Genomic DNA, 27057 nt, shown 5'->3' with positions numbered 1-27057 from the left:
CTTTCGTTTTGAACGCTCAGAGTTTATTTCAGGCCAGTGCACTTTTTATTCAGCACCTTTTGGAAAGCTGGAGTTTCTAAAGAGAGATACATAGAAAGTTAGACAGCGAGAGATTGAGCGAGCGAGTGAGAGAGAGATAGAGAGAGATAGAGAGAGAGAGCACAAGAGAAAGAGAGAGAAAGAGAGAGGGAGATGTGCTGTATGTCGAGGACTGCAGTGAGATTGCAGCAGAAGAAGGTGTGTGAAGTGTGAAGTGTATGTGCGCATGTGTGTGTGTGTGTGTATCGGAGGCTGCAGCTCTGTATTGCACAGTGTGTCGAGCGCTGGGGTTCTCCTCTGCACCTCCCTGCCTGGCTCATGCATTATGCATGATTAGAGTGTGTGTGGTTATGTGTATACATGTGTGAAGGGTTGAGAAAGGAGAGGAGAGGAGAGGAGAGGGTTGACGCAGCCATCCTGCAGTGTTGAGCCTGACCACTGGTGTGTGTGTGTGTGTGTGTGTGTGTGTGTGTGTGTGTGTGTGTGTGTTGAGGAGAGGAGGGAGTGGGGGTCACGGAAATCTCCTCCCCATCTCTGTTCAATCATTTCCACTGCAGTCATACTGCCAAGAGCATCGATGTAATGAGACTCAAACCAGTGTGTGTGTGTGTGTGTGTGTGTGAGGGAGATATGCAGTTAGAAGAGGGGCTTAGGGAAAATTTTGAGGTAATCCCTGCCCTCATGTCTGAATTACTAGATTGCCAGTAAAAAGATGACATATTAGTCCAGAGGAACAGAAAGACTGGTTGAAGCTGATGAGGTCACACAATGGAATAAGGACTCTTTTGGTGGTCATGTAGAAGTCACCAATATTCAAAGCTTGTAAAGCTCATATTGGTTCAAGCTGTTATTGTGCATCACAGAAGAAAACGTCCACGGTGGCAGGCCGTGCCGCAAAAATGCTGCATGAGCCTTTTACACTTTAGCAAAACCGTACCCGTTTTATTCCAGTATGAATTTTTTACAAGGCATTTCTTCTAAGATGAGGACGTTTTATGAGCTGTGACGATGCCGAGGAAAAAAAGCAATTAAAGGGGATCTCATGGTGCTCATGCGGATTTTGTCCGCTGAAACAAATCTCCCATGTGTATCAGTCAAATGTGTATTTTTATTTAGTTATTTATTTTTTGGCTCTTTAAACTTTGGTTTGGTGTTTGGGTTTAATTGGTACCTGCGAGGGGTACGAAGTATTTTGAGGTTCTAATTCGGTGCTTGACCACATGGTAAATCCTGGCGGTGCAAAGGCTGTTTTTAGGAAGGAGATGGAAAAGAAGTGTGTTGTGAGCTGTTTGCTGTGCGAGTGTGTGTGGAATATGAACCGAGTAAATATGTGCGCCTATATGCAGATGCAGATTTACACCACACTGTACCCTTTTTGTCTGCTTTATTTCCCCCATTGGCCCAATGCTATCTCTCTCTCTGCAGAGTGACCTCCAGCATGCCAGACAAAACTGATGAAGTGAAGGTTTGTGAACTGTTTATAGTGATTACATTTGTGGTTTGGCTTTTGCAGCATTGCATTATGGGGGTTGGCAAGACTGTCTGAGGGCAGGCATACTATAGTGTAGGCCCTCTGATGTAGGCTCAGATTATCATCCAGATAATCTGGGTTTAGCATTTGAAGGAAGTGGTCACTTAAAGTTATTTGATCTACAGACGCTCCCCTAACCCATGTCAGCCAGCTCATCTGCATCTGCGGTATGAGTGTGTGACTAAATCCAGTAGCCATAAGTATAAAGTATATGCTGTAGGAAATCTGACACGGTGAAAGACGACATGTCTTATTTGTTGTACTGTGTTGAAGATGATCCAGTTTAACTTGCCATCTCTAATAACACTGAGAGAGAATCCTCTATTACCACTCACGCACGCATACACGTACGCCTACACTTGCACCCTGGCTGTCATCTCCAGCCCTGGTTCCTTCTGCCAAGACATGAGAAGGCGATAACGCCTATCAGCACATGCAAGGCGTGCTGCATTACGTCATGCTTCTCACTCCTGCGCCCAACCACACTCACGCGCACGCACGCACGCACGCACGTAAGCACACAAACGAACACACACGCACACACACTGCTTCATTTTCAAATTTGCTCCTGCTTTTGCAACTCCTCTTATAGTTGAATTCATTAGGATCTGAGCCTGGATCTGTCCTAATAGTGGATAGAGTGGAAGTGTATTAAACAAGCATTTTTGATGTGGAGAACTATGGCATGTGACAGCCGTGTATTTTACCACACACACACACACACACACACACACACACACACACACACACACTACAATTTGCCAGCCTGCGTCTGAATTACACTTTGAGGTCGGCCGCAACCACTTCAGCCCTGACTGTCGCCTCTATCTTTTCCTTTCTGTCCTCTATTTACTACCCGCATATTAAAAAAGCTCCCAAACAACAACTCCTTAGATCCTTTGGGGGGGGTGGGGGGGGTGGGGGGGGGGGGTTCTTAGTAATTGGATTTTATGGGCTTGTCTAGCTTTTTCTGGAACTCGCTCAAAGAACAAATGGCTTCCACTTCTGCTAAAGTTTATTTCCATATGCATGGATCCACTGCATGCCTTTAAAATCCAGTCTACTGTATATAGTAGTGTTATGTTGTCATTGATGCTAGGCCTAACATGATATATACAGTACATATATTAAATCTAAATCTACAGACGCAGCATGTTTTTATTTGGGGGAAAGTGGATTTGAAAGTGACATAATGTTGATAGAATGTGCATTGGTGTGGTGGGAACCACTAGGTAGGTGGCAAGCTTTGGTTTTAATCAGAGGTCTTCCTCTTGTCGCGATTTTACAGAGATTTTCATCTGGTGTGTGTGTTTTTGTTGGGTCGTATTTAGCTGACGGTGAGGCCTGCCGAAGCATGAGCAGCTGGAAATAAGCTGTGCCTCTTCCTCCTCTGGCTCTGTGGCTTTCTTGTGGTCGCCATAAGCATTAGCCTGGCACGCTACTGCGTTTTTATTGACAACCAGGGCCTACCCAGGAGGTCTGAAAGATAGAGAGAGAGAAATGCTATCTCGGTCATTTAAAACATCCTGAATGTGGGAAGTACGTGTACAATTTCCCTGCCCCCACCCCCTAATGAGTCATTTTTCAACCCGATTTTAGACAGTTGTACTAATTAAACATAATCTGTGAAATACTGGAACTGTCATACTTCACTGGTGCATAATTTTTGCTTTTTGTTGCCCAAAAAAAGTAAATGAATGAATAGAAGCAAAATCACCTGTCAATGCATTTAGATCATTTAAAAATAGGTCTAGAAAAAGCTTCAATAACCTTTTATAATATCAAACGCTCTCGTTTTATCTAATTATCTAATTTTCCCAAGAAAATGCTATCTTAGCAAGTGAAAACATGTTGAATATATGCAAATTGAACTATTATTCCTCATTATGAGGAAACAAATATTAGACTGTTCAGCCATTCAGCCTATTTATAGACATTATTAATAATCCTGCGCATGAAATTGTCTTATTGAATGGGAAATATTGCCAGAAAGAAGCAAACGTTCTCCCCAAATAATAGAAATAACATAATTTCAAGGTATTTGTTTGATACGATATAAAATGATTCAAGGTTTATATTCAGTTTATATTCACATGTTTCTACCTGATATCATTTTTTGCAGGACATAATGATAAGTAGTAGATAAATCTAATATTTTAATCTAAGCTAATATTTTAAATGTTTTAATAGGGATATGGAAAATAGGGAGGGAAGAAAGCATATTTAAACAATTTTTAAACAATTGATTTTTTTAACACTGGCCAAATGAACAGCCCACATTGAGGCGTTCGGCTCAATGTATATGTGTATGTACTAGTTTATAAATACACATGCGTGACACTCACTGACAGATATTCTAGCTTTTTCTGTTGCAGTCTCCCAAAGACACAGAAGTGTAAGCATTCAGTGACCCATCGTCTTAAAATAAGCAGAGCGTGGCTGCTAGAGGCTCACCGAAACCCCTGTATGCGTTGTGTTTTGATGGGCTCCTCTTTCACCAAGTCATGCTCTTTAAATGAAGTGTTGCTGCTTCATTTCCTTCTATAGCAATATCTGTTGAGGTTGTAATGACCCCGATGGTGCATTTGGGGGTCTGCTTTTAGCTCGATGCATGTCTGAACAGATTCAGAGATTTTGTGTGTGAGTGTGTGTGTGTGTGTGTGTGTGTGTGTGTGTGTGTGTGTGTGTGTTAAAGTAAATGTGTTCATTTGACAGGGCGATGTGGCAGGTTTGATGGACAGATGAAAAACGGGGAGGAACTGAAGAGGGGAGGATAAGGTGACCCCTGAGGCGCACACACCTGCGTGAAAGGGTGTGTTCGAGAGGTTCTAGGTTCTGTGGATCAGACTGTATGAGATCAGAGATGACTTCTGATCCCAGGATGATGTGTTTGGTATGACCTGAACCACGTCAGGGCTAAAAGCTTATTTTATACTCAACCTACTCAATCAAATCCATGAAGATTTTTCTAACCCATAACAGGAAAATTACACAATCTTAGTTCTAGGAATCCTCCTACATCGAAGCTGTCCATGTTCCTCATATATAATTGGATTAGATCTGCAGTAATATCAGGGTGGATGGTGTGTGTGGACAGGATTTATGACTTTATATATATATGCCTTCCACACAATCCCATAAATATCATCACCAAACAAGTAGACATGTGTGGACTAAAACCAGCAGAGTAAAGCTTGGCTTTGGCTTTAAAGTAGCCCTTGGAGTCTTTCCACAGTGGCTGCACTAATATTTACACTGACCTTTCCAGAATGGCAGCATTTGTCAAGTCTTTATAAAGGAAGAGATCGTGCCATCTTTGCCCCCTATTCACGAGTGGCCGAGTAAATAATCAACAGCAGCCGGGGATTATGTAGCCTGTTTATCTCCAGGCCGAGCGAGAGCTTAGCATCTGTTGTGTGTTTGTGTTTGTTCAAGCGTACATCTGTTCGTATGTGAATTTGCCTTTGTGTGCTTTTATGACTTCGGTCATTGCAATATCTTCACACTCATATGTGTGTGTGTGTGTGATTTCATCTGCCCTGAGTAGTAGTTATTGTAATAGCTTGATAGATTCAGAGCATTAAGAGGCAGAGATGGTGTCTCAGGGGTATGTTTTGAGAACTGTGGGTAAATTACAGCACTGACCCCCTGTCGCTCCTCTGATGTATTTGTTAATGAAGAGGTCAAATGTCAGCCCTCTTGCAATTGCTCTTCACCGGATATAACTATTTTCAATCTTAGAATGGAAATTGGCTTAGATTATCTAAGAAAAAAACAAAACAACAACAAACTGAAATTCCAGGGTTGGGGTTCAAATATTGCCTCCCTGTGCTTTGGGGGTTTCCTCCAGGTACTCAGGCTTCCTCCCCCAGTCCAAAAACATGCATTATAGACTGACCGGCATTTACAAATTGTCCGTAGTATATGAATGGGTGTGTGAGTGTGTGTGTGTGTGTGTGCGATGGGTTGGCACCTTGTGCAGGGTTTGTCTCTGCCTTGTGCCCTGATTTCTCTGGAATAGGCACCAGGCTCCTCCGTGACCCTGTGTAGGATAAGTGGTATAAAAAAATGGATGGATGGAATATGTCATAATTTTTTAGATACATCCGACATTTCATAAAAATATGATATAAAACTGCATATAAACATTTCAGGTCAGGGTCTAAAACAGCTATCTAATTCAAATACAATATACAAGTGTATACGGAACTGACAAATGTAAACTGAACAAGAATAAAATCACCATTTGTATTAATTATTTGACATGGACATCTAATTAAAATATAACCTAAAACTATACAAACTGCTCAAATTGTATAACATACTGTATATACAATAAAAAACAACATAAACTACAAAATAAAACCTGAATTAAGCAGAAATATATATATATATATATATATATATATATATATATATATATATATATATATATATATATATATAAATGTGTGCGTGTGTTTGTGTGTGTTTCTGCTTATCTATCTATATATATGTACGTACACACACACTCACACACATATATATATATTTATATTTATATAAAAGTTGAGGTCTAAAATGCCAATGTAATAATATATAATATTATAATAATAATAATTAATTTACTATAAAGCAATATAAAATTAACTTCAATTAAAATAACATCATTGTCATCTTAAGGTACAAAGGTACAGCTTGAAAGGTGAATATGTCAAAATTCTTCTTGCATGTGTTTAAGGGTGTGTATTTATGTATTAGTGTCTCATTTGGTTTCTGCAAATGTATACATCCTTGCCTGTGCATGGGCGTGATAACACGTTATTAACACTTGTTCCTCGGGTTTAAATTCCATTAGTGTTACATCAACACTGGTGTCAGTGTGTTAATGGATCAGGACCATGTTAACTCTAGAGACTAGAAACAGGTGTGCACTGGACAGACTGGCTTCCAGTCACCTGTGATTGTAGTCCATTAATCCACCTGAGGCTGGACAGTCACGCCTTGGCTTCATGTCCAGCATTCCTATAATTCTTCACCTCTGCTTGGTATGTTCTGAAAGGAGATACACCTTAGTCCTGAAAAATGTTGAATATATGTACTGTGTGAAGTCTGTGTCCAAAATTGAATCACTGGTGAATGAAATGAAACGTCTGCCGGTAAGCAGACACTGGGTTTGGCTTCCGTGAAGGTGTGTGTGTGTGAGCGTGTGTTCATTCTCACAGCTGCGGAATGTAGCAGTGGCAGTGTTCGGAATGTGCCCGACTGCTTGTTTTGTTTTCCCACACACGCAATTGCCCCTAATCGCTTTGCTCATCCCACCCATATACCTCACCTTAAAGGTTATTGAATCAATCCGACCTCACGTTGAAATATCGAAATATAAACACTTCACATTCTCCTGTCATTTCACACACTCATACCACTTCTTACTCCTGTCATTCTGGTTTGCAGAGCTGAAATATTACAACAGATCGTTTCTAGTAGAGACTGGGCGAAGCTCAGACATGCTGTGTCTGCGGTGTGCATCCTGCAGCGGAGAATTAAACCGCGGTGGAAAAGAAATGAGCTTAATCTTGAATTGATGAAAGAGAAAGGGAGATAAATGGCAGAGCCAGAGTCAGGCCCTCTGAGAGCGCCGTGCGAAGGGATCGAAATAGCACTTTCCCCAGCAAGGAAACGGATTTAACAAGAACGGCGTGTGAGTTGGTGTTGACTGGGGTGAAATGGAGGTTTATGGCGCTACAGTCAATTACAGCTACCATAGTAGCCCTTGCATATACTCCACATATGTTTCTAATTCATATACAGTACTGTGCAAAAGTCTTAGACACATGCAAAGAAATGCTGTACAGCAAAGATGTCTTCAAATATAAAGAAATTAAATGGTTCTACATTTGAAAAAAATAAATACTATAAAATGCAGTAATAAACAGTAATAAATGAAACAAAGTCACTATTTAGTAGTAGTCGTAGTCTCAGCTACACTTTCTACAGTTTTATAAGGAAATGAGATGGTTAGTTTTATCGAGCATCTTGCAGAACCAGCCACGGTTCTTCTGGAGATTTTTTTTTTGGCTAAAAAGTCTCTTACCACTTATAAATTAAAAATCGATAACAAAGTTTGTACTAAAAAAATAAGGTGCCTGATACTTTTGCAGAGTACTGTATGGGTTCAGTCTCTGCATCTTGATGAGAATATGTGTGCGTACAGTCAGAAACCTCCAGCACTATCTTCCGATACTTGCTTCTAGTGCTAAGGCGATCTTCCAGTTCTTTATGGGTCAGTTTTCACATTTCTCTCACACAAATACTATTATATTGGGTCAGATTTGAATGCAGTAGTGTTCCACAGTAGGATTAAACCATTGTGCTGATACCTTTTAGTGATAATAGTGGCAGACCCACAGCTACAGTTTATGCAGCTAATAACAGTCGTACCTTTCAAAATAGGGTCGCATAAGGTGACCTACATAGCTTAGGCTAGGGGCTGAGGTATTTCAACCACTCTGTGTCTTTAAGAAGTTTACTTCTATATAATGTAAAAACATTTTATATAGACACAACAGATAAAGTGTTTTAAACAAATACAGATACAAAAAGGAATCAGACTATTTCTTATTTTTCCCAAAAGAAAGATTGACTGAAAGGTTCAAAGGGCATCCGGTTGAGAATGGGATCCCACGGGACGTAACCTCCATGAGAATGTGTGGGTGTGATAACATGTTTTGTGTGGGTGTGCAGGTCTTCTACCGAGATAACGTAGGTGGATTGGCTGTGCTAAATTGCCCCTAGGTGTGAATGGGTCAGTAAATATGTGTGTACTTGGTGCCCTGTGATGGATTGATGTCCCATTCAGGGTGTATTCCTGCCTCACACCCAGTGACCAGGATGGAGCGATCAGAAATGAAGTTTGCAGGACAAAGAAAGACAACATTTAACATGAATGTGCGGTGCTGCACAATGCATTTATAGAATCCTTATTAACTGCCTGGTTAGGGTCACAGTAGTTTAAATTAGGTTTAAATTAGTTTGTTTATATTATGGAAATAGAACCAGCTAAATTTGTTAGAAAATACAGCAGGCAGGAACAAACAAAAATAACAACTGTGGCAAGCAGGATTTAAAAAACTTGCACGTTCTCCCCATGTTTCAGGGGTTTCCTTCGGGTACTCCGGTTTCCCCCCCAGTCCAGAGACATGCGTTGTAGGCTGATTGGCATCTCTAAATTGTCCGTGGTGTGTAAATGTGTGTGTGTGACACCAGTTCCAAGGTGTCCCCCTCCTTGTGCCCCAAGTCCCTTGGGATAGGCACCAGGCTCCCCGACAACTCTGTGTAGGATAATTGCAGAAAATGGATGGATGGATGGATGGATGGATGGATTACATATTAGTTAGCTTGAAGCGTGTCCCATCTGTAATTGAAAGCATCCGTTTAAAATAAATGTAATATAAGCTAATAATCATTTAGTCCTTGTGTACATTTCCAGATGTAGTCAAACTGTGCCTGCTCTCCAGCACTAGGCCTACGTTTCTGCATACAGGTGTTTCATTTTAAGACTTTCTCCCTTCAGAAAAAGGGTGCTATTAATTCTAGGACAAAAGGAACACAAGAGAGTGTAGTAGTAGTAGTATTCATCGGCACCTACCAAAAGCTAGGAATCAAGTGCAGGAGAAAGCTCTAAGAAGGGAACTATGGTTAATTACACGATTAATATAATTTTGGCTAATTAGAGGATGCATATGCTATACATTCAGTATTTATAACAGATTGGTGTGCAGGGGGTTGTTACAGGTTTCACAGTTATACGCTGATTTCAATTCCGTTTTATTTAAATAGCGCTTTTAAACAATAGAAATCATCGCTAATGCTTTACAGAAATCAGGATGTCGATTTTGATCCCTAATGAGCAAGCCAGAGACGAGAAGGGGGAGGGGGAACTCAACCACCACTGGTGTATAGCATCCACCTGGATGATGCAATGGGAGTCATCGTGCACCAGAATGCCCATAGCACACCAGCTATTAGCCTGAGATGACACGAGGAAGAATCTTTGAGAGGAACCAGATTTCACCCATCCTCTACTGGGTGAAACTGGATAGTGGGACTATCATTATTATTAAAGCCAAACAGAACTAAGTGTGTTGAAATGTTGATCAGTATGAGTATATTGTGAATAAGTGTCCAGGACAGTGTTTATGATTACAGCAGGTACAAATTTCTTAGGTACAAATCCATGTGGTGTGAGAAGATCTCATTCTTGTTCTGCTGTGACAGTACAGTATGTGGTGCTGTGACAGTTCTGATTTCCATCCATCCATCTTCTGTACCACTTATGGTACACAGGGTCATGGGGAGCCTGGAGCCTATTCCAGGAGACTCATGCACAAGGCAGGGGACACCCTGGACATGGGTAACAAACCATCGCAGGGCACAATCACACACACACTTGCACACCCATTCACTATAGACAATTTAGAGATCCCAACCCAGAGGAAAGCCCCAAAGCATGGGGAGAACATGTATAGTGTACTTTGTGCACACAGGATAGAGGTGAGAATCGAACCCCCAACCCCGGAGGTGCGAGTCAAACATTCTAACCACTAAGTCCCCCAAGTCCTGATTTACTATCTTTATACTAAGTACAAATACGATACTAAGTTTTCAGGAGCATGTGTGGCAGGAATGTTAGATTAAGATTATGACTCAATTCTGGAATGGGTAGCTGAAATTGTAACTGATACCAACCAAACAGGTAACAGTTTGTCATGCTGAAAAAAGGAATCTCCTTCCTTCTTCTTGCATTCCTCCGCTCTCTCTGACCGCTCTGACAGGAGAGTAAAGGCTGCAGCTTGTTGATGCTAAATTGAGCTTGAAAAACCAGCCTTCAGGCTTTTCCAGCTTCGGTAGTACTGCAAACATCAGACTTGTCCAATTTAGCTCTTCTCTTTTCTCTGTCTTACTTACTCCTTTCAATTTCTTCACTTCTCTGTTCTGATTCTCTCTCGCTTGCCAATCTATTTCTTGTAAATTCTGAGAACATCTCGACCTGCTACTTCAAGCTGTATCGATCTTTCTGGTAGTTCATCTCAGACACTAATAAATTAAACATCTGTGTAGCTGTATCTCATCCAATCAAGAAAAGTCTGAAAACATCGGGGGGAAAAAAACACTATTCGCAAAGCATTTGCTTTTAAAGTCTTTCATCATCCCTTGTCAAAGAAATAAAACGTAAAGCCTGTGAAAAGTCTCTTTGTAATTCATGACTGTTGCTACCTAAGCACATTGTTTTAGTCAATTCAATTTACTGTCTCAGATTCTCTGCCTCAAAGACGTTGGCTAATTAAAGCAAGCGTAGCACGCGTCCTGCGCTGCACATGTAAATGCTAGTAATTAAGACAGCTAATCAAGCAATTCAGTCCTTCATTCAGCGTTAATTATTCTCGGAACGGGGCTCTACTGACCCTCTGGGTGAATCTCACCCACACCACACGCTGCTCTTTAAAAACTGAGTCGTGTATCAGTGGAAGAAAGAAACGAAAGGCATACAAACACAAATGATTACACGCAGTCTCACATTGAAATATAATATTCAAAATAATCAAGTGAAGCATGAACAAGCAAACAACTAAACCAGGAACAAAAGTGTTTTGGTGTTAGAGCTAATTGCTGGCTCATGAATGTCAGTCAGAGATAAAGCTTTGGTGTTCTTGGTTGCAATCAGATGCGCTGCCAGTGCTAGTTCACACATGTTAATGCTATGTCTGGTTGTCACGATACCATAAACACATCTTATGATACTATACTAGTATCACGATACCACGCAATATTGTATTAATTCATAATTCAAATCTACAAAATGAACCAAATTTACAGAAATGCATAGATATAAATGAAAACAGACAATCCAGATTTTCCTCTGAATTCATTATTAATGAGAATGAATAACTGGCTATTGGAAAAACTGAAGAACAATCATACAATTGGCAAGCAACTAATTCAATGTGCTGCATGTTTTATCATTGTTCCCTCAAGCAATGAAATCATGCGAATCATGGAAATTGTCCTCAGAGAACAAAGAATGAACACGCATTAGGAATAAATAACTGAATTTGGAAATGAAGTACAAAAAAAAAAAATCATAAAATTGGGAACGTTAGCTCGCTTACTAGCAAACACGGCTAATTTCAGGGTTTGTACAGATGCCTCATAATGAAATTCCAGGACTGTTTTTTTTTTCAAGCACTACATGTCAATACATTCAAACATATTCTTTATTTCTTCTTTTTAAATCCCATAAATAAATAAATAAATAAATAAATAAATAATATGAAATAGTGACTGAAACGCGGCCCCTTAAGACTACATGTTAACCAACAGACACTTCCAGCTGCTGCTCTGCACTGCTAAAATCCTGATTTCGTCAACTGACAAAAACATCATACACATAAGTTAAAGACCACAGTGAAGTTAAAGATCATAGTGCTGTGATTTCAGCTATATGTAAAATGATCACTCAGAGAGAAAGTTAGAAGTGAACGAATGTTCTGTTCCTCACTGATCATAGTAGCCACAGATGAGGTGTGTCTGTAGTGGGAAAGCAGGTCCTTGTGCTCACGGGGCAGTACTGGCCACTCTCTTCTATGCCCAAACAGTTGCTAGATTTTGTCACTAGCTGCTTTTTAAGAAGAAAAAAAGTCGCTAAAGGGATCTGAAAAGTGGACCAGAGCTGTTTCTGTCAAAATGAGTGAGTGAATAGCGGGAGGAGGGGGAGGGGCTACAGCGGGGAGTCATATGTTGAGTGAAAGGATTGTATTCATGTGCTTTAAAGTTCTTTAGCAATTATATATTTATTTACTATTTTTTTTAAATCAAGCACTTTTTAAGCACCACTAGACAGAACATAGCTATTTTCAAGGTTTTCCAGTACTTTAATTTCAAAAAGCCAAATTCAAGCACTTGTACGAACTCTGATTTTAGTGTTTAGATACAGCGGTTAGCATAACGTTAGCTCGCTTACTGCAAACACAGCTAATTTTATTGTTTACACACGGCGGTTAGCATAACGTTAGCTCGCTTGGTAGCAAATAGGAAATCTTTAAAGATTAATGTAAAGAATTTAGGTTAAATGAAGTGTTACTAACCTTTGTGTATTCTGCAAAAGCAGTGAGATGTGTCGTTTTACTGAAAATAGTATTAACTGCTGCACATACCTATGGTACTTACGGTACTGCCGTATTGACGATACTACCGTTTAAAACAATACAGTGGCGTCGGCGGTATTTTGAAGCTTTAGTATCACGATACTACCGTAGCACCGGTATACCGTGCAACCCTAATTCTATGTAAATTGAACTGCTTGTATTATAGCCAGCGTGCCATCTTAGCTACATGTGTCATCTCATTATGCCAAAGTGGTCAGTCTCTCCAGCTTAATGAAACACTAGTACATTTTTATGGCAGGTTGAGCTAAAAGCTGTCTAGAAGAGGGTTCTCTTTAAGTGATTAGACCCTCAGTGTAGCCTTTTCTTATTATATTAGCATATCTGCCGTGACATTGTCTTGCTGTGTAAGGGTCAGTGGGTGAATATGGAATACTTTTGCTTTGCTTCACTCCATTTGCTGCATGGCTAGATGTCTGGCAACTTAGCTTAGCTCACAATCCTCAAGATTATACATTATTGATGTGCTATGCTGTATGTCTGCCCAGTATCCCTGGAAGACGCTCTCTCTTACTCCCTCTCCTTTGCTTTTTGTCCATAAAATATTTACCAGCAGTCCATTCGAATAGAAGGTACAGTATAGCCTTTTGTTAGAAGAAGTCTAGGTTTGTGCTTTGGTTTTGGAAAAGTTGACCAACATAATCATTGTTCATGTGGCTACGAGGCGTGTTTTTGATATTTATGTGTGAGCAAAAGCTCATCAATTCTAAAATGGACACAGAATAATGGAGCGCCACTAGGAACTGCTAATCCTCTAGTTATATTAACATGTGTGTGTGTTTGTTGGTGTTGATTTTGTTAGTTGAATCTGCTCCCTTTATTTCCTTTTGATATTGATGAAGGCTGCTTTAAACTATGGTAAAACTCATCAGCTAGTAGCTAGTGTTAAATGGCTTATCACGATCAACTGAGATTAAAAAGATTAAGATTCCTATTTCCTTTTCTTGACAGTGTTTTATTGGTGCACTATATGCAAATTGTGGGTGGAATGTTGGTGTATGTTGGTGAATGGGTGTATGCATGGTGAAAAGGACTGGTGTCCCATCCAGGGTGGTTCCCCGCCTTAAGACCAGTGCTCCTGGGATAGGCTTTGGATTCACTGTGACCCTGACTAGGATAAAGTGGGCGCTGAAAAGGCATGAATTAACTACATGCCGATTTACCCTCCATAACGATGGACATGCAATTGCAGATCAGCAATACACACTTCTGTCCCACCGCAAACGTCCATGACATCCCCATGCAAGATGAAAGCAGTGATAATGAACTTCTGGTGCAGGAACGGTATAGGAATTTCATAACACACCGCATACATGCCCCTTCTCTACCACATGTACTGTTCTCACACATCTGCACCGTGTTTGGACTGAGAGCGTGGGCGTTTATGGAGTGGAGTGGAAAAAGCGAAAAGCGTTCCCCCTTGTCTGCCTTGGGCACATGGCCAGCACTAGGCAGGAGGAAGGACCCGCCGGTCAGGAGCCCGCCGACCACAGTCGGGCATATTTGTGGCTAGCCCTTTCTCTGCTGCTGCACTCATTTATAGTGTGCTCACTGTAGAGGAGCTAAAAGACAGGCCATGATTTGTGGGATGGGCTGTTCTTCCCTCCCATCAAACACACTTAATTGCTTGCGCACACACACACACACACACACACACACACACACACACACACCACACACACATGTTTCCCTAAGCTGTGTATTTTATATCGATCCCCGAGACACATCAAGAGGGATTGCCCCATGCTCGAGTAAGAAGAGAACAAGGGATAGGAGAGGAGAGCAGACAAGAAAAGAGAAAGCTGAAGGGAACAGCAGGATGTGTCTCTGTCAGCAGCAGAGCAGCGAGCCCGTCGTGTCACAGCACAAAGAGGAACGGGTGAGAAACTGCCTGAGCACGCAACAGAGAGGAAACGTTTCCTTACCGCAGAGCATAGCGTTACATTTACACAGGATATGGAAACGTATGCTCGGCCAAGGAATTCTCATATGCAGTTTGACCTTACTCTGCCTTCTCTTTTCTGATAACTCTAAGTTTTGCTTATTTTCCTAACCTACACTCCCTTATCCTCTTCCACGATCCACGATTCGTCTCTCCCCCACTACAGTAAATAGGCCAATCAACTCTCTGTCCTGTCCCTAACCTACTTCTCTAAAATAGCACGAGGGAGGGGGAGGTGTTGGGGGGGTGGGGGGTAGTTGTGAGTTTTGCGGTTCTCTCAGGGGAGCAGCAAAATAGGTCTGTCCTACTCCTAGAACGTACTTCTCCCTGTCAGAGGACTGCTTGAGAGACCCCAGGGTCTACATAGTGACGTTTCGGCCCTAAAATACCAAGCCCTGGGTGTGTGAAGAAAACCCCCTCCTTTGTCAGGGAGTGTCGAAGAGGAGAACAGAGTGGCGGTTGTGTTTGCCCAGGCCGAATTGATGACTGTGTTTTGGTTTCAGCCCTGGAAAACAAATTGTCATGTCATTTTGGTCAAGACTCCTCAGAGGGGAAAGAATTCAGGCTTCCCGGTTACGAGACTGGTGATATTTCATAACAAAAAGCAAACTGAAAGAGCGCAAGCTTCTTGTGCTCCCACTTGGCATGAAATTCACAGTGCAGTCACGCTGCAGACTGATTCATCTAAACAAGGTAGTTTTCGAGCAGAGGTTCAAGGATGCATCAGCCAAGCATGCACAATTACCCCTGCCCCTAAACAAAGCTCAAATGTGTAATAATTACATCAGTCGGCTAAAACTATATATGGCTTGACCATGACCTTGAACAAATTCCTTTGAGGCCACCAGAAGCATGTCGATTTACCCCCACCAACAGTGAAATGCACCAATGTACTGACCTGTGGATGGCAGACGGACAATTTATGGATCCCCTGAGACAAGACAATGTGGTGAAAGCATCAATAGCACCTTGTCATCCACATGCATAATGGCTTCATTTATACATAGCTCGAATGGATCTGTTACTTTATCCAAGAGAGCTGACGCTCTTTTACTGTCGCTCTTTGTGTTTAAACAATTTTTAAACAAGTCATTTGACCTAATTTGAAAAGCAAACATACGATTTATTCTGTATGACGTCCTGCGTAGTTGTCTTTTATCAGATGATTAAAAAAATTATTAAGGAATTCAAGAATTAAAGAATTAAGGTCAATTTATAGTGTCATCTGAAATTACTTAAATAAGGAAACAAAGCTCTATTTTTCTTTACTGCTTACTTGTCAGATCAACCATGTAGGCTTCTCCAAAGCACAATCTATACTGAAATGAATCACTGTAACTTCTCTGGAAAGAACCCAGCGCGTTGCTAGCAATGCTCTGCGTTCGAGTATGAAATCACCCGGCATGATGGAGTGGCAGAAACAGGCAGGGCAGCATTCTTTCACCTGAGTCAGTATGTGTTGCGGTATCTGCGTTCTGCCACAGCAATTCCAAAAACGCCTTCTGGTTCTGTGATATAACCCCCTGCAAACAACACTTGTTCAGAAGCACATAAAGTCGTGTGGGCAATTACACCTGTCACATATAGCAATAAATAACTGTCACAACCGAATAGTACAGAAAGAGCTGTGTTTTAGTCATACATTTTTTTTGCACAATCCTCTCGGTTTTCCTGTATCTGACTTCACTGATCATTGGTCAACCCTGACCTCTCCTCGTCTGCATGTCCGGACTATGTTACTATGGCAACAGAGGTGGGTGGCAGAAGGTCTCTGATGCCAGTTTGACCATTTGGGCCATTTGCATTCTGCTGTTGTTGCCTACACATGGCTAGTCCTGTCAGGCGAGTGATAGGAGCACTGACCTCCATAAAGAAATGATGCAATGTCCAGTCAGAGGTGTTGTTCTTCATTTCAGCCTGGCTGAAAATTTTACACTGCTGTTTTTCAATTTATGAAGTTTTTTTTTCTAAATGGTTGGATGCCATGTATGGTCCTGGTAGATGATTCAGGTTGCTGTTGCACCAAAGGTTGAGAGAAGAGGGATTGGGACAAAGGCAAATAATTGGTATATACTGCTATATATACTACTGATGTAACCGAATACAAATACATTATTTGGATTGAACTAGGATTAGATGTGTTCTAAATGAATACAAATACAGATATGAATAGGAGGTGCACTATTCTTTTTTAGGACATCTGGTTGAGACTAGAGGTTGACAACAAAAAAACTTTGTTGTTTGCACTGACACTGACATCATCGACCTGCCAATTCATCTCAAACCAGGTAAACTTGGTTTGATTTGTGAATAAATCATTCCAAATCTCTTCATTGTATGGTTTTCTTTTGAAGAAAGTAAAAGTCCCACCATACACACCTTTCTTTCAAGTAACACTATGAAAACCTTGAATAGCTTCATCTGGTTTATCCGGTATTTTATAACGCTCTATACAAAGTACTGTTGGACAGTGCAGTTTTGGCGGGGCAATCTAGCACCATCTGGCATAGGGATCCCCATCCCTGTGGGGGATTTGAGAGCGAGACCCAACAGAGGTGGGTGATTGCTGGCTAATTACAGCGCTACCTGCCTCAGACAAGAAACAGAAGGACAGGGACCGTGTCTGAACAGTGTTATCCAGATCCTAGCTGGCAGCAATTGATATTGTAGCTCAGAAATCAGTTTTCAAGAACTTTGTTTACCCCACAGACATTTCATGTGTCTGTACCAGGTATTTGGTGTTGATTGCTTGGTTCAGGTGTCTTGGGAGCTGCAAAGATGAGACCCAATAGGGGGATGAGAACAGGTTTGGGAAACACTACTATAGCTTGTAACTGGAGGAAATACGCAAGGGAAAATACTACTCAATATCCCAAAGACTTTGGATAGCAGAGTGAACAGAATTTCTTTGCATTGTATATGTTGCAGGTTGAAAAATTTCTTTAGAATGGGCCGTTTTCTTTAAAATACTTCTGTAAATTATGCAGAAATAAAAAAAATGCTGTACTCCCTTTTTAACATCATAATCCGATAGCTGCAAGAATAATTATAATGGAATGATTAAAAATTTATGTAAGGTAATGCTTAATTTCCGGCGTTAATTCAGGGTTCAGATCCAAACAAACATGACTGTTTCTTGGAGAAAAAAAAAGTCTCTACCTTAGTAATGTGACTGTTAGAAAGAGAATGCTGATTGTCTTTGTCAGATTGTGAGCAGGAATGTTGCATCTTGCGAGAGCAAGTTCACACATGCCCATGCCTTTTTTTGTCTGGTGACAAACCAATATGATGGCAAAGCTCAGGCAATAATAGTAATAAGTATGCCAAGTGTAACGATAAATGAATAAATTCATAAATAAATAGGATGTACGTTTGCCTCACATGTTTGCCTTGCACCTCCATGGTTGGGGGTTCGATTCCCGCCACTGCTCCGTGCTTCGGGCCTTTCCTCCGAGTACTCCGGTTTCCTCCCCCCAGTCTAAAGACATTCACTGTAGATCGTCCAGGGCGTCCCCGGCCTTGTTCCCCGAGTGATAGGCTCCAGACTTCCCGCAACCTTGTGTAGGATAAGCGGTACAGAAAATGGATGGATAGATGCAGTAGAAGAAAACATTCACAATGCACTACAGTATATGTACGGCAGCCTGTGCACAACCTTCTTGCCTTCTTCTATGTTTATTGTAACAAAAGTAACTTTCAGATAGCTCGTCCTTGTGCTCCTATGCACATGGTTTATAAATTATGCAAATTAAAATCTCTAGTGTTGAATTAACGCCATTAGAATTTGTACAAGTCCAGCTGGACACCAAATAAGGACTCTAAACACCGCGGGTGTTAATTCGTTTCAACACTGGGGATGACTTGGCTGAGTTATACTGCAGAACTAATGACACAATCACGCCTTATTTTCTTGCTTAAATTGGTTTAGTTTTTTCAGGAAAAAATGTCCCACTAAGCTAGGCTATAAATAGCCTGTTATTACATGTTAACTAGCGAGGTAGTGAAGATATAATGAAAACATCGAATACTTAGACTTTGAGTCTGTTAAAGCTGTTGAAGATATGATCATTTGATGTCCTTCCATTAAAAATCTTACACCATGGTGGTGAGGTCTTCCGGAGCATATGTATCAGATCAGGCCTTCTCTCTTAGCTGATTAGGTAAAGTGTGCTTTTGGAAATCTGTCCACCTGCAGGATTTAATTCCAACCCTAATCCTGCACACCTAATCCTCCTACTTGAAATGTAGTTTAAGCATTTGAAGACATTTGAATAAAACTACGGTCAATCACGAAATAGCGTAATAGTGCAATAGTGATACAACATTGACGCACGGAAGCTGAACTAATACAGTATGCAGATGTTTTTGAAATGCCTTATTTGGCTGGACAGAACCTAGTGCTTCTTTAAATCAACTTTTCTGACAAGCAGATTGCTCAGAATCAGCTATTTCATTCACTGAGAATAGGGAAGTAAGGAGCGTGCTTTCAATGACTTTATATTACCAGAATGAAATTGAGTTGGAGAATGTGTGGTTTCAATGTTACTTGTTAATAAGCTAGAGATGGAGACCTACAAATGACATCATGAGTGTTGATAAAACTCCATACAACAGTATTTTTTAATATATTAGAAAAATCTTAGTGGTCTTTATTGCGCAAACAGAATTGTACACTATTTAAGCATTGAATATTAACTAACAGTTTTATTGACAGATATTAAGACACTAATACTGATTCTCTCTCTCTCTCTCTCTCTCTCTGTCTCTTTCTCTCAGGTGTGTTGCTTGACATTCAGCGCCACTTTAAAGTAAATGATAGCGGAGTTGGCCTGCTACAAACAGGTAAGTCTCTCCAAATCCTATAATTACACCGTGTTGCAAGCAACCACTAAGCACTAAACATACCCCACACACCCACACACACACACATACAGTGCAGACAAGCACACACACACAACCACACACCCTACACATGCTGAAACACTCTTCTCATGTGTGAAGGGACCTATTACCAGAAGCCACTGAGCTACTTAAATCCACACTGACTGGCACAACAAAAGGATAAAAGAGCAACTAAAAGGTCTGCCACCTCTCCTAAAGGTTTCCTTTCCCTCCGTCCCCCTCCTCCTCTATCCATGTCTGGATAATTGACTGAGCTTAAAGCGTATGTTTCGGTATAACAGGAGGCTTGTGATTTGGACTAAACAAGACTGACCCTACACTATAGTTCAATGTGAAATATTTGGTCCAAGAAAGCATTCTTATGCAATACAGTATATCAGAACTGCACTGAATGGTATTTAAAGTAACGTTGTGAACAGGACAAGTAATCATGGAGCACTGTCTGCTTCCGGACACTGCAGGAAAAGACCCGGTTTAAACTGGAGCACAGTGCACACTTGTGAAGTCAACGATGCATTCATATTTTTTTTAAAGCTAGCATTCCGTGCCAGACCCAACAATGCAGCACTTGTCCACAGTAACAAAAATATTAAAGAGACAAATAGACATTCAGGCAGACAGACAGTGTTCTTGAGTCAACCGCAGCCAAGAAAAAAGAAAAGCAATAGCAAAGAGATGGTTATCAGCTTCTGATTTCAATAGCTCCTTGAAGATAAGTCCAACTGAAAAAATCGAAACAAAAAAATGAAAGGCACAGTAACCTGTATTATTGCTTTTTTGTGGAATGGTGCAACTTTTTCCACCTTGGGAAAGTACCACCACATTCAGTAGGACATGTTGATGGAGTTGTACAGCCATTTATCTTAGTAAGAGTTATTTTCAGTTGGGGTTCAGTTAGTAACGGTAATTTGAAGGTCAGAAGAGACTCGGCTCAATGGGTGTGTTAAGTCCAGACAACGGGTGTTGTATTAGGCAGAGGGAGCAGGTATTTCTGCTGTGTTGGTACAGACACGGCTATTCTGAGGGTTTGGGTAGGGCTTCCTGAGCCAGGCTGCCCCAATTAGAATTTTATAAGAGAGAGCTGTTATGTGGAAGTCCCATTGGATGCTGGGAGTCGACTGTATTTGGTGACCTTGGCAAACATAGATGCACACATACACAGGTTTTTAAGAACACACACACACTCATACACACACACACACACACACACTTTTTGGAGTGCCATGGGAAATTTGGGATCGAATTTAGATGGTGTTTGTCTATTAGTTTTCTTCATTTGTTCTGAAGATATGAACATTTCTGGCTCACTGGGGCTTGAAAGATATTTCCTCATAAAAATTGCTTTTTTGAAATTGCTCAATGTTTTCATTAAAAAAAAAAAATCTCTTTGTCCCTAAATGTGGACTTTATCTCTTTTATCTGCTTATTTTAGCTGTCTCCTTTAAAAGAATTGAATTTATTGAACACTGAGCTTACAAGATGGACAGTTTCAGGATTCAAGACTGTGCTCATTTTTTTTTAAATCACAGACAGAGAGAACAGGAACGAGAGTGAGATAAATAAGTATTACTTTTGACTGGACGATTGCTTGGAGACGCTGGCGATTGGCTCAGTCCCAGCAGGTAGTGCATGCTGTTGGTTCATTCTCAGCAGGAGAGGGCGGAGCTACTGGCTGCAGACAGCAGAGCGGGGATTAGTCAGAAGCCAGTAGGACATTTGTTTGGAAGATTTGTCGGCTGTTGGGAGGCAAAACTTGCCAAAAATGTCTTAAATAAACACTACATGATAAAAAAAACCCATGCAAATGCCATAAAACACAGGAATCAGATAAAAAAAAACTTGGTTAGAACTAGGTTGGCATCATACAATCCAGCCACATTTATAAGTTATAAGTATCACATTTATAAGCTACACTCTGAATTCCTCATTTTGACCAAATTTGTATGCAACATCGTATGAATCCTTCTTGAGGTAGATAATTATGTTCACCATACCATTTTTACATGAACTCTTTTTACCAGAGGCCAATTTTTTTTATTTCTGCCTATTTGTTTTGCGGGTGCCTGTGTTCAGCAGTGAAAGTCACACTCCATAGTAGTGGTTAATAGCTCATATGAAAGTAGACACCCAGGGCTTTACGGATTTGCAGTTTTTCATAAGTATTTCTTTCTTTTTTTTTTTTTGCCTAGTCTACTAGGTTTAAATGTTATCATTTTAATTGTGGCAGTTGTACACAGTATTTTCCTATAAAAAAAAAAGAGCTTTAGTTGTGTTGTTCGTTTGATCTCGTTACCAATGTTACTGTGGAGAGTTATGAATTGTTTGACCAACAGGGGGCTCAAACCCCTCCCCTTTCCCATCATCCTGCTCACCAGCAGCTAGCTAAACACAGATCCAAGACTCTCTACACAGAGAAACCCAACAGTGTCCTGACTCATCTTATAACCGACTTGCAGCAATAAAATTATGCCTTTGTTTATACTGATTGAAAATATCTGATAAGTCAATCCGCCAGCAGAATGGAACACTAGTGTATTGTGAGAAAGGAGTCACCAAATATATCGTACCATATAGTCGCTCTGATCTTATATGTTTGTATTTGTGTTCGTAGATTGCTAGAAGTCATTCTGTGGTAAAAGTCAACAAAGTAATACTATAGATATCTCGCTACCATATGTGCCTATTGTGCTACCAGTTAACATCCTATTAAGTTCGTGAGCTAGCTATGTTTTTTAGCAAACAGTAATCTAGCTGTGATCAGCTACTTTGGATTCTGTTGTCAGGTAATCCTACAGGCTACCAAACACTAGTGAATAAACCAATGTCACATGATGTGAGATGGTCCTAAAGCCTCATGAATCCTGAGTACTAAGGTTCATTTTTCAATCAACAGCGACCTTTGAATGCTGCTACTGCTGCAACAAAAAGTGATCACTGATCTGTATAATAATGACAAATGTGCAATCAGAGAAACACTAACGCAGGCCAATTCAGCTGTTTGGGTTGACTACACTACACACAGCAATATTTTCCAGGGTTCCATTAACACCTACAAGTCCAGACAGTAACAAATGACACAGGAGGCGCTCATTCAGCCCTGGGGATTTCGCTGTATACAGTGGGGTATAGTGAATGGAGAATGTACATGTGTGTGTATTTAGATCTGGCTCAGTATGAGCTCTGATCCCTCTGACCTCAGTCTCACACACTGCTGCAGAATTTCATATGCTTCAGCCACCGGCTGCATGTGCGTGTAGAGTAGAGCGTGGGTGTGTGGGGTCACCTGGGAACATCTGAGACGTGGGTGAGTGAGTGGGAATGCTGGTGTGTCTTTTACTCTAGTGTAACATAAAAGTCTGGGAGAGGTCACAGATAAATCTTTTTTTTCCCTTTACACTTAGAGTAACTAGAGAAATAGGCCTAGAGATCACCCTGAACAACATTTATTTTGTCGCTTCTTTGAAAATCATGCGGAAATTGTAATATAACAACTTATTAGTATTAGTTCTATATTAAGGTTTATTTTACATAAGCTGTTTAAAACAAAAAGATATACCAAACTGGGCATAAAGATATTAAATAAAGCTATTAATTAGAGCCCAGGTCACACTGATAGGCTTTGATTATTATTATTTTTTTAATGAAGCAAGCTAATAGCTTCTATGAATTTCTTAATTACAGTCTGTTACTAGCTAGCTAATTAGCATTCTGTTCCCGCACTACTCAGTGACCTGTTGTCTTGCATGGTATTTTTGACTTGCTTGGCGAAGCAAGACTGTCGACTGAATGGTCCTTCTAACACATCTGGTCCTGACTTGGCCTCCACAGCTGAGATGATCTAAAACTGCTTCTGTTTTAGCCTCACCAAAATACCAAAGTATAGACTTCCCATGAAGCATCGAGAGCTTTCCACATAGCTCACAAGTACACTCCAATTCAAGCCCGTGTAGCCGATAACGGAAGAGGTACAACATTTGAAATGGTTTATATGCTGACCTCTATTCTAGACGCACTGATATCTGTTATGACAGTTTGTTTTCAGTTTAACAATGGGCCCTTATTGTGTAGTATTAGCAAATGAATGCCTGTGGCTAGACCAGAGTATCTGGTGCCTATCAGCCATGAGGTCATACAACAAATAATGACATGCATATGCCTGTCCTCAGTAAAATGCACCCTAAGGAACGACACCTGTATGTGAGTGATCTGATATAGTAAATGCCTAATCTCCATTTATGACCGTTATATATGACCAGACACAAAGTTTCAAGCAAACAAACGTAAAGTTGGAAAACTGGACAGTGAATTTAACATGTCTGGTTTTGAACTGGGGGTTAGACAGACCTCGTGAAACTTCATCCATGCCAAATGTGCTCTCCTGATCTGTACGGTATGTGCTTTAGGCTGTAGCATTCACACCTGTCAGCCATCTTTTCAGTTTCCACAATCATGAGCATTCCATGCTTGCACTCTTTGCTTGTCGCTATGCTGAAAACTGTCATTCTCATCACACCCTGAGAAGCCTGTAAGGCTGAGTTAAGACCAATGGATCCTTTTTCAACATCTAACCTTAACCATTGGGAAGTAAACTACAGTACAATGAGTGGGAAAAGGCCACATTTCTGCTGTGCTGTCATCGGCTCTGTAGGAAAACAGATCTAACAAGCTGCTAGCCAGGATACCTGCAGGGCATTGTGGTTAATTGAAAGGGGAGGGGAGGAGGGTAGATGGAAGAATGGGGAGACAGAATGGGGAAAATGGAGAGGACTGACTTTGGATGAGGTTACTGTCCTGAAGCGATGTCAAAACCTTCCTTTTGTATGATGAGAGACAGGGGTATTTGAGAAGAGAGTGGCTTCAAAATAGAGTAGACACTTCTTTACATCAGTGGGATTTCCAGTTTAGGATAGTTTCGAACAAATTTAGGACAGAACTAGCTTTTTTCAAGTAAGTTAAATTACATTCCTTTCAACAGAATTGGCCATGATCGATGGTTCTGGTGTGAATAAACTGAATAAGCAAAATTTCACCGTTAGTCTTTTGAAATTTGCATTATTGACCAGTAGTATTATTGCAGTGACCATGTACGTATGTACGAAGTTGTTGTAGCTCTCAAATGATTACTTACAGTATGTTAGCGATTTTTTACTTTATTTGATGTTCGATATATATTTTGTTTGATTGAGTCTAATAAGTGTTTAATGATTTTTTAAAAATCCACTAGCTAGCCTACAATCCTGCTTGAAGTACCATAACAGAAATGCATGTGTTTAAGCTAACAAATTTATATGACATATAAAACTTTATATTTAGTTATGTCACGGAAATTGAGTTATCGGTGTCCCAATGTGTAGTGAGCCAGGGTGCTTAACAGTGCCCAAACTCGTCTACACAATATACTGACTCACATCCTAGGGAGCTAAATATGAAAGAAGTGCCATGCTACAAAGTCAGTCATATCGCTGGATTAGATCATATCTTTTACTTTTGTGTTGTTTACTGTTTCTGGTTTAGCTCAGACAGGTTGGCAATAAACTCTCAACAAACCCTCAGTATACGGAACGCAAGCTGAACTCTCGATATACCAAATCTGAAAGGGGGCTTGATTTAATACCCGTAAATGAATTAAGAAAATGTAAAAAATGTTTGTTCAACTACGGAAACCAGCAACAAGTCGGGGCGTATTTCTCACCACGTCTTCCACTTTTTCAGAGTCCAAACTCTGTAGCTGCGACTTTGGAGTCGATACTTATGAGTAAACGTAAACTGTAGGAGGTCTCACTTCTCACACAGAGGTTCAATTCTGATGTCACATCTCCTAAAAATGAAGGTTACCTCCTTAGCCTGCATTGATCTCAGAGTTGAAGAGGTCATGGCCTGAAATTAAAGGAGGCAGGTGTTGTCTGCGTGTGCTGTGTGTGTCCGGAGCCACTGCGGCCTGAACATGTTCCGTTTTGAACACAAACACAGGTCTTGGTCTGCTCTGTCGTCTGCAGCTCAGCCCGTCTAGCCGATACGTCTGGCACACACACGTCTGATTTAGTTACAGTGGCCGGAGTGTGTGCTGTCATACAGCGCTGTGTTCTGGGTGTGGGTGATTGTGGCACAGGTGGATAGTCTCCAACCCCCCCGCTTTAGGATAGCGGGCTGTTTCAAACGCTGCTTGTAATATGAATTTGATATTCTAGGGAGATCATTGACACGTTTTGGAAGAGAGTTTTGACATATCGAGGGAGTTGGACAATCTTTCTACAAGAAGATACAAGAAGTGTGGAATCTTCACTCACACACTCACACACACTCACACATACGGACAGCTTGTGCTACTGTAGGTCTACTGTACGTTTGCCTAGTCACGCATTCCTCATTCTCACTTTTCATTTTAATGGAGGTTGTTTCAGTTCTTGATTTCTTTGGCTGTGACTGAGAGGAACTGTCTGTGTATTATCAGCTGTGCTGTCCTTTCACATACAGACCACAGCTGCTTCGCTCCCTCTCTCCCTCTCTTTTTGTTCCTCCCTCTCTTTCTTTCTATGTTCGTGTAATTAGGTGCCTGACATGACACGGTATCGTCTCTGCTTTGCAGCTGTTGCAGTTCCACTGTCAGTTTGATAGGCACCCTGTTAAAAAAAAAAAAGCAGAGCGAGTGCACAAAATAGGGAGGGGACACAGGACAGTGATTGAGAGATAAAAAAATTGATTGAGAGATTTAGGGAATGAACAAAATAGAGACATGCAGCTGCTCACAAGCCCACTTAGTGAGAGAGGGAGAACTAATGATGCGTGGCCATATCGATTCTTTATCCTGCTCGGATTTGGGGAACAAGCAGACGCTGGAGCTCGTCTTCATCGTCAATGCTATGGACAGCAAATCAGGCCACAACGTATTCAGTGACGCTAACAGACCAGGTCTCAAAGGGGTTATGCTTTTTTGAATCTCCCTTAAGGACATGTGTGAAGGGCTGCTATATGGATTTAGTTTCTAACAATTCACTGGGAATCTGGTAGGATTTTATGTAGCATCACAGTATTTTCCATTCCCCCCAATCTACTGTACAGGTAAGGGGAATTCTCATTATAGCATTATATTTATAGCATCAGTTTAGATTTTGACACACACCAATTTCAGTAATGATGCTTTGCCAAGGTATTTACCATTGATTGACATGTGCAACAACAAATCAATTCAACTCACGTACGCCCCAACACGCACAGTTCACACCCATGTACGGTATGACTACTCCATCATCAAGGTCAGGGGAGAGAGGAAAGCAGGGAGTGGCCGCATTGGTGGCACAGGGGGGCAGCTTTCTCTCTTGTAACAAGCCTTGCCATCCAATTTCAGACTTCCAACTCCAGAATAGTATAATGCAAGTAAATATACACTCTGTGGCAAAAAAGGGACAAAAAATTGTATTATTACAAATCTGTAAAGGAAGAAC

The 27057-nt window shown here is 40.9% G+C and overlaps 1 protein-coding gene across 1 annotated transcript in view; it reads left to right on the top strand.

The window, feature by feature from the left end:
• spns2 (SPNS lysolipid transporter 2, sphingosine-1-phosphate) overlaps positions 1–27057 on the top strand; it is a 77905-nt gene that overhangs the window by 3025 nt on the left and 47823 nt on the right. Inside the window, exon 2 of the mRNA XM_017460119.3 lies at positions 19490–19555. Coding sequence (XP_017315608.1) covers positions 19490–19555 — 66 coding nt within the window. The remainder of the gene's footprint in view (positions 1–19489; positions 19556–27057) is intronic.

Source organism: Ictalurus punctatus, chromosome 28 (assembly GCF_001660625.3).
Source record: "Ictalurus punctatus breed USDA103 chromosome 28, Coco_2.0, whole genome shotgun sequence".
Classification (NCBI taxonomy): domain Eukaryota; kingdom Metazoa; phylum Chordata; class Actinopteri; order Siluriformes; family Ictaluridae; genus Ictalurus; species Ictalurus punctatus.
Note: the sequence above shows the minus strand (reverse complement) of the source record. Positions and strands in the feature narration are given on the sequence as shown.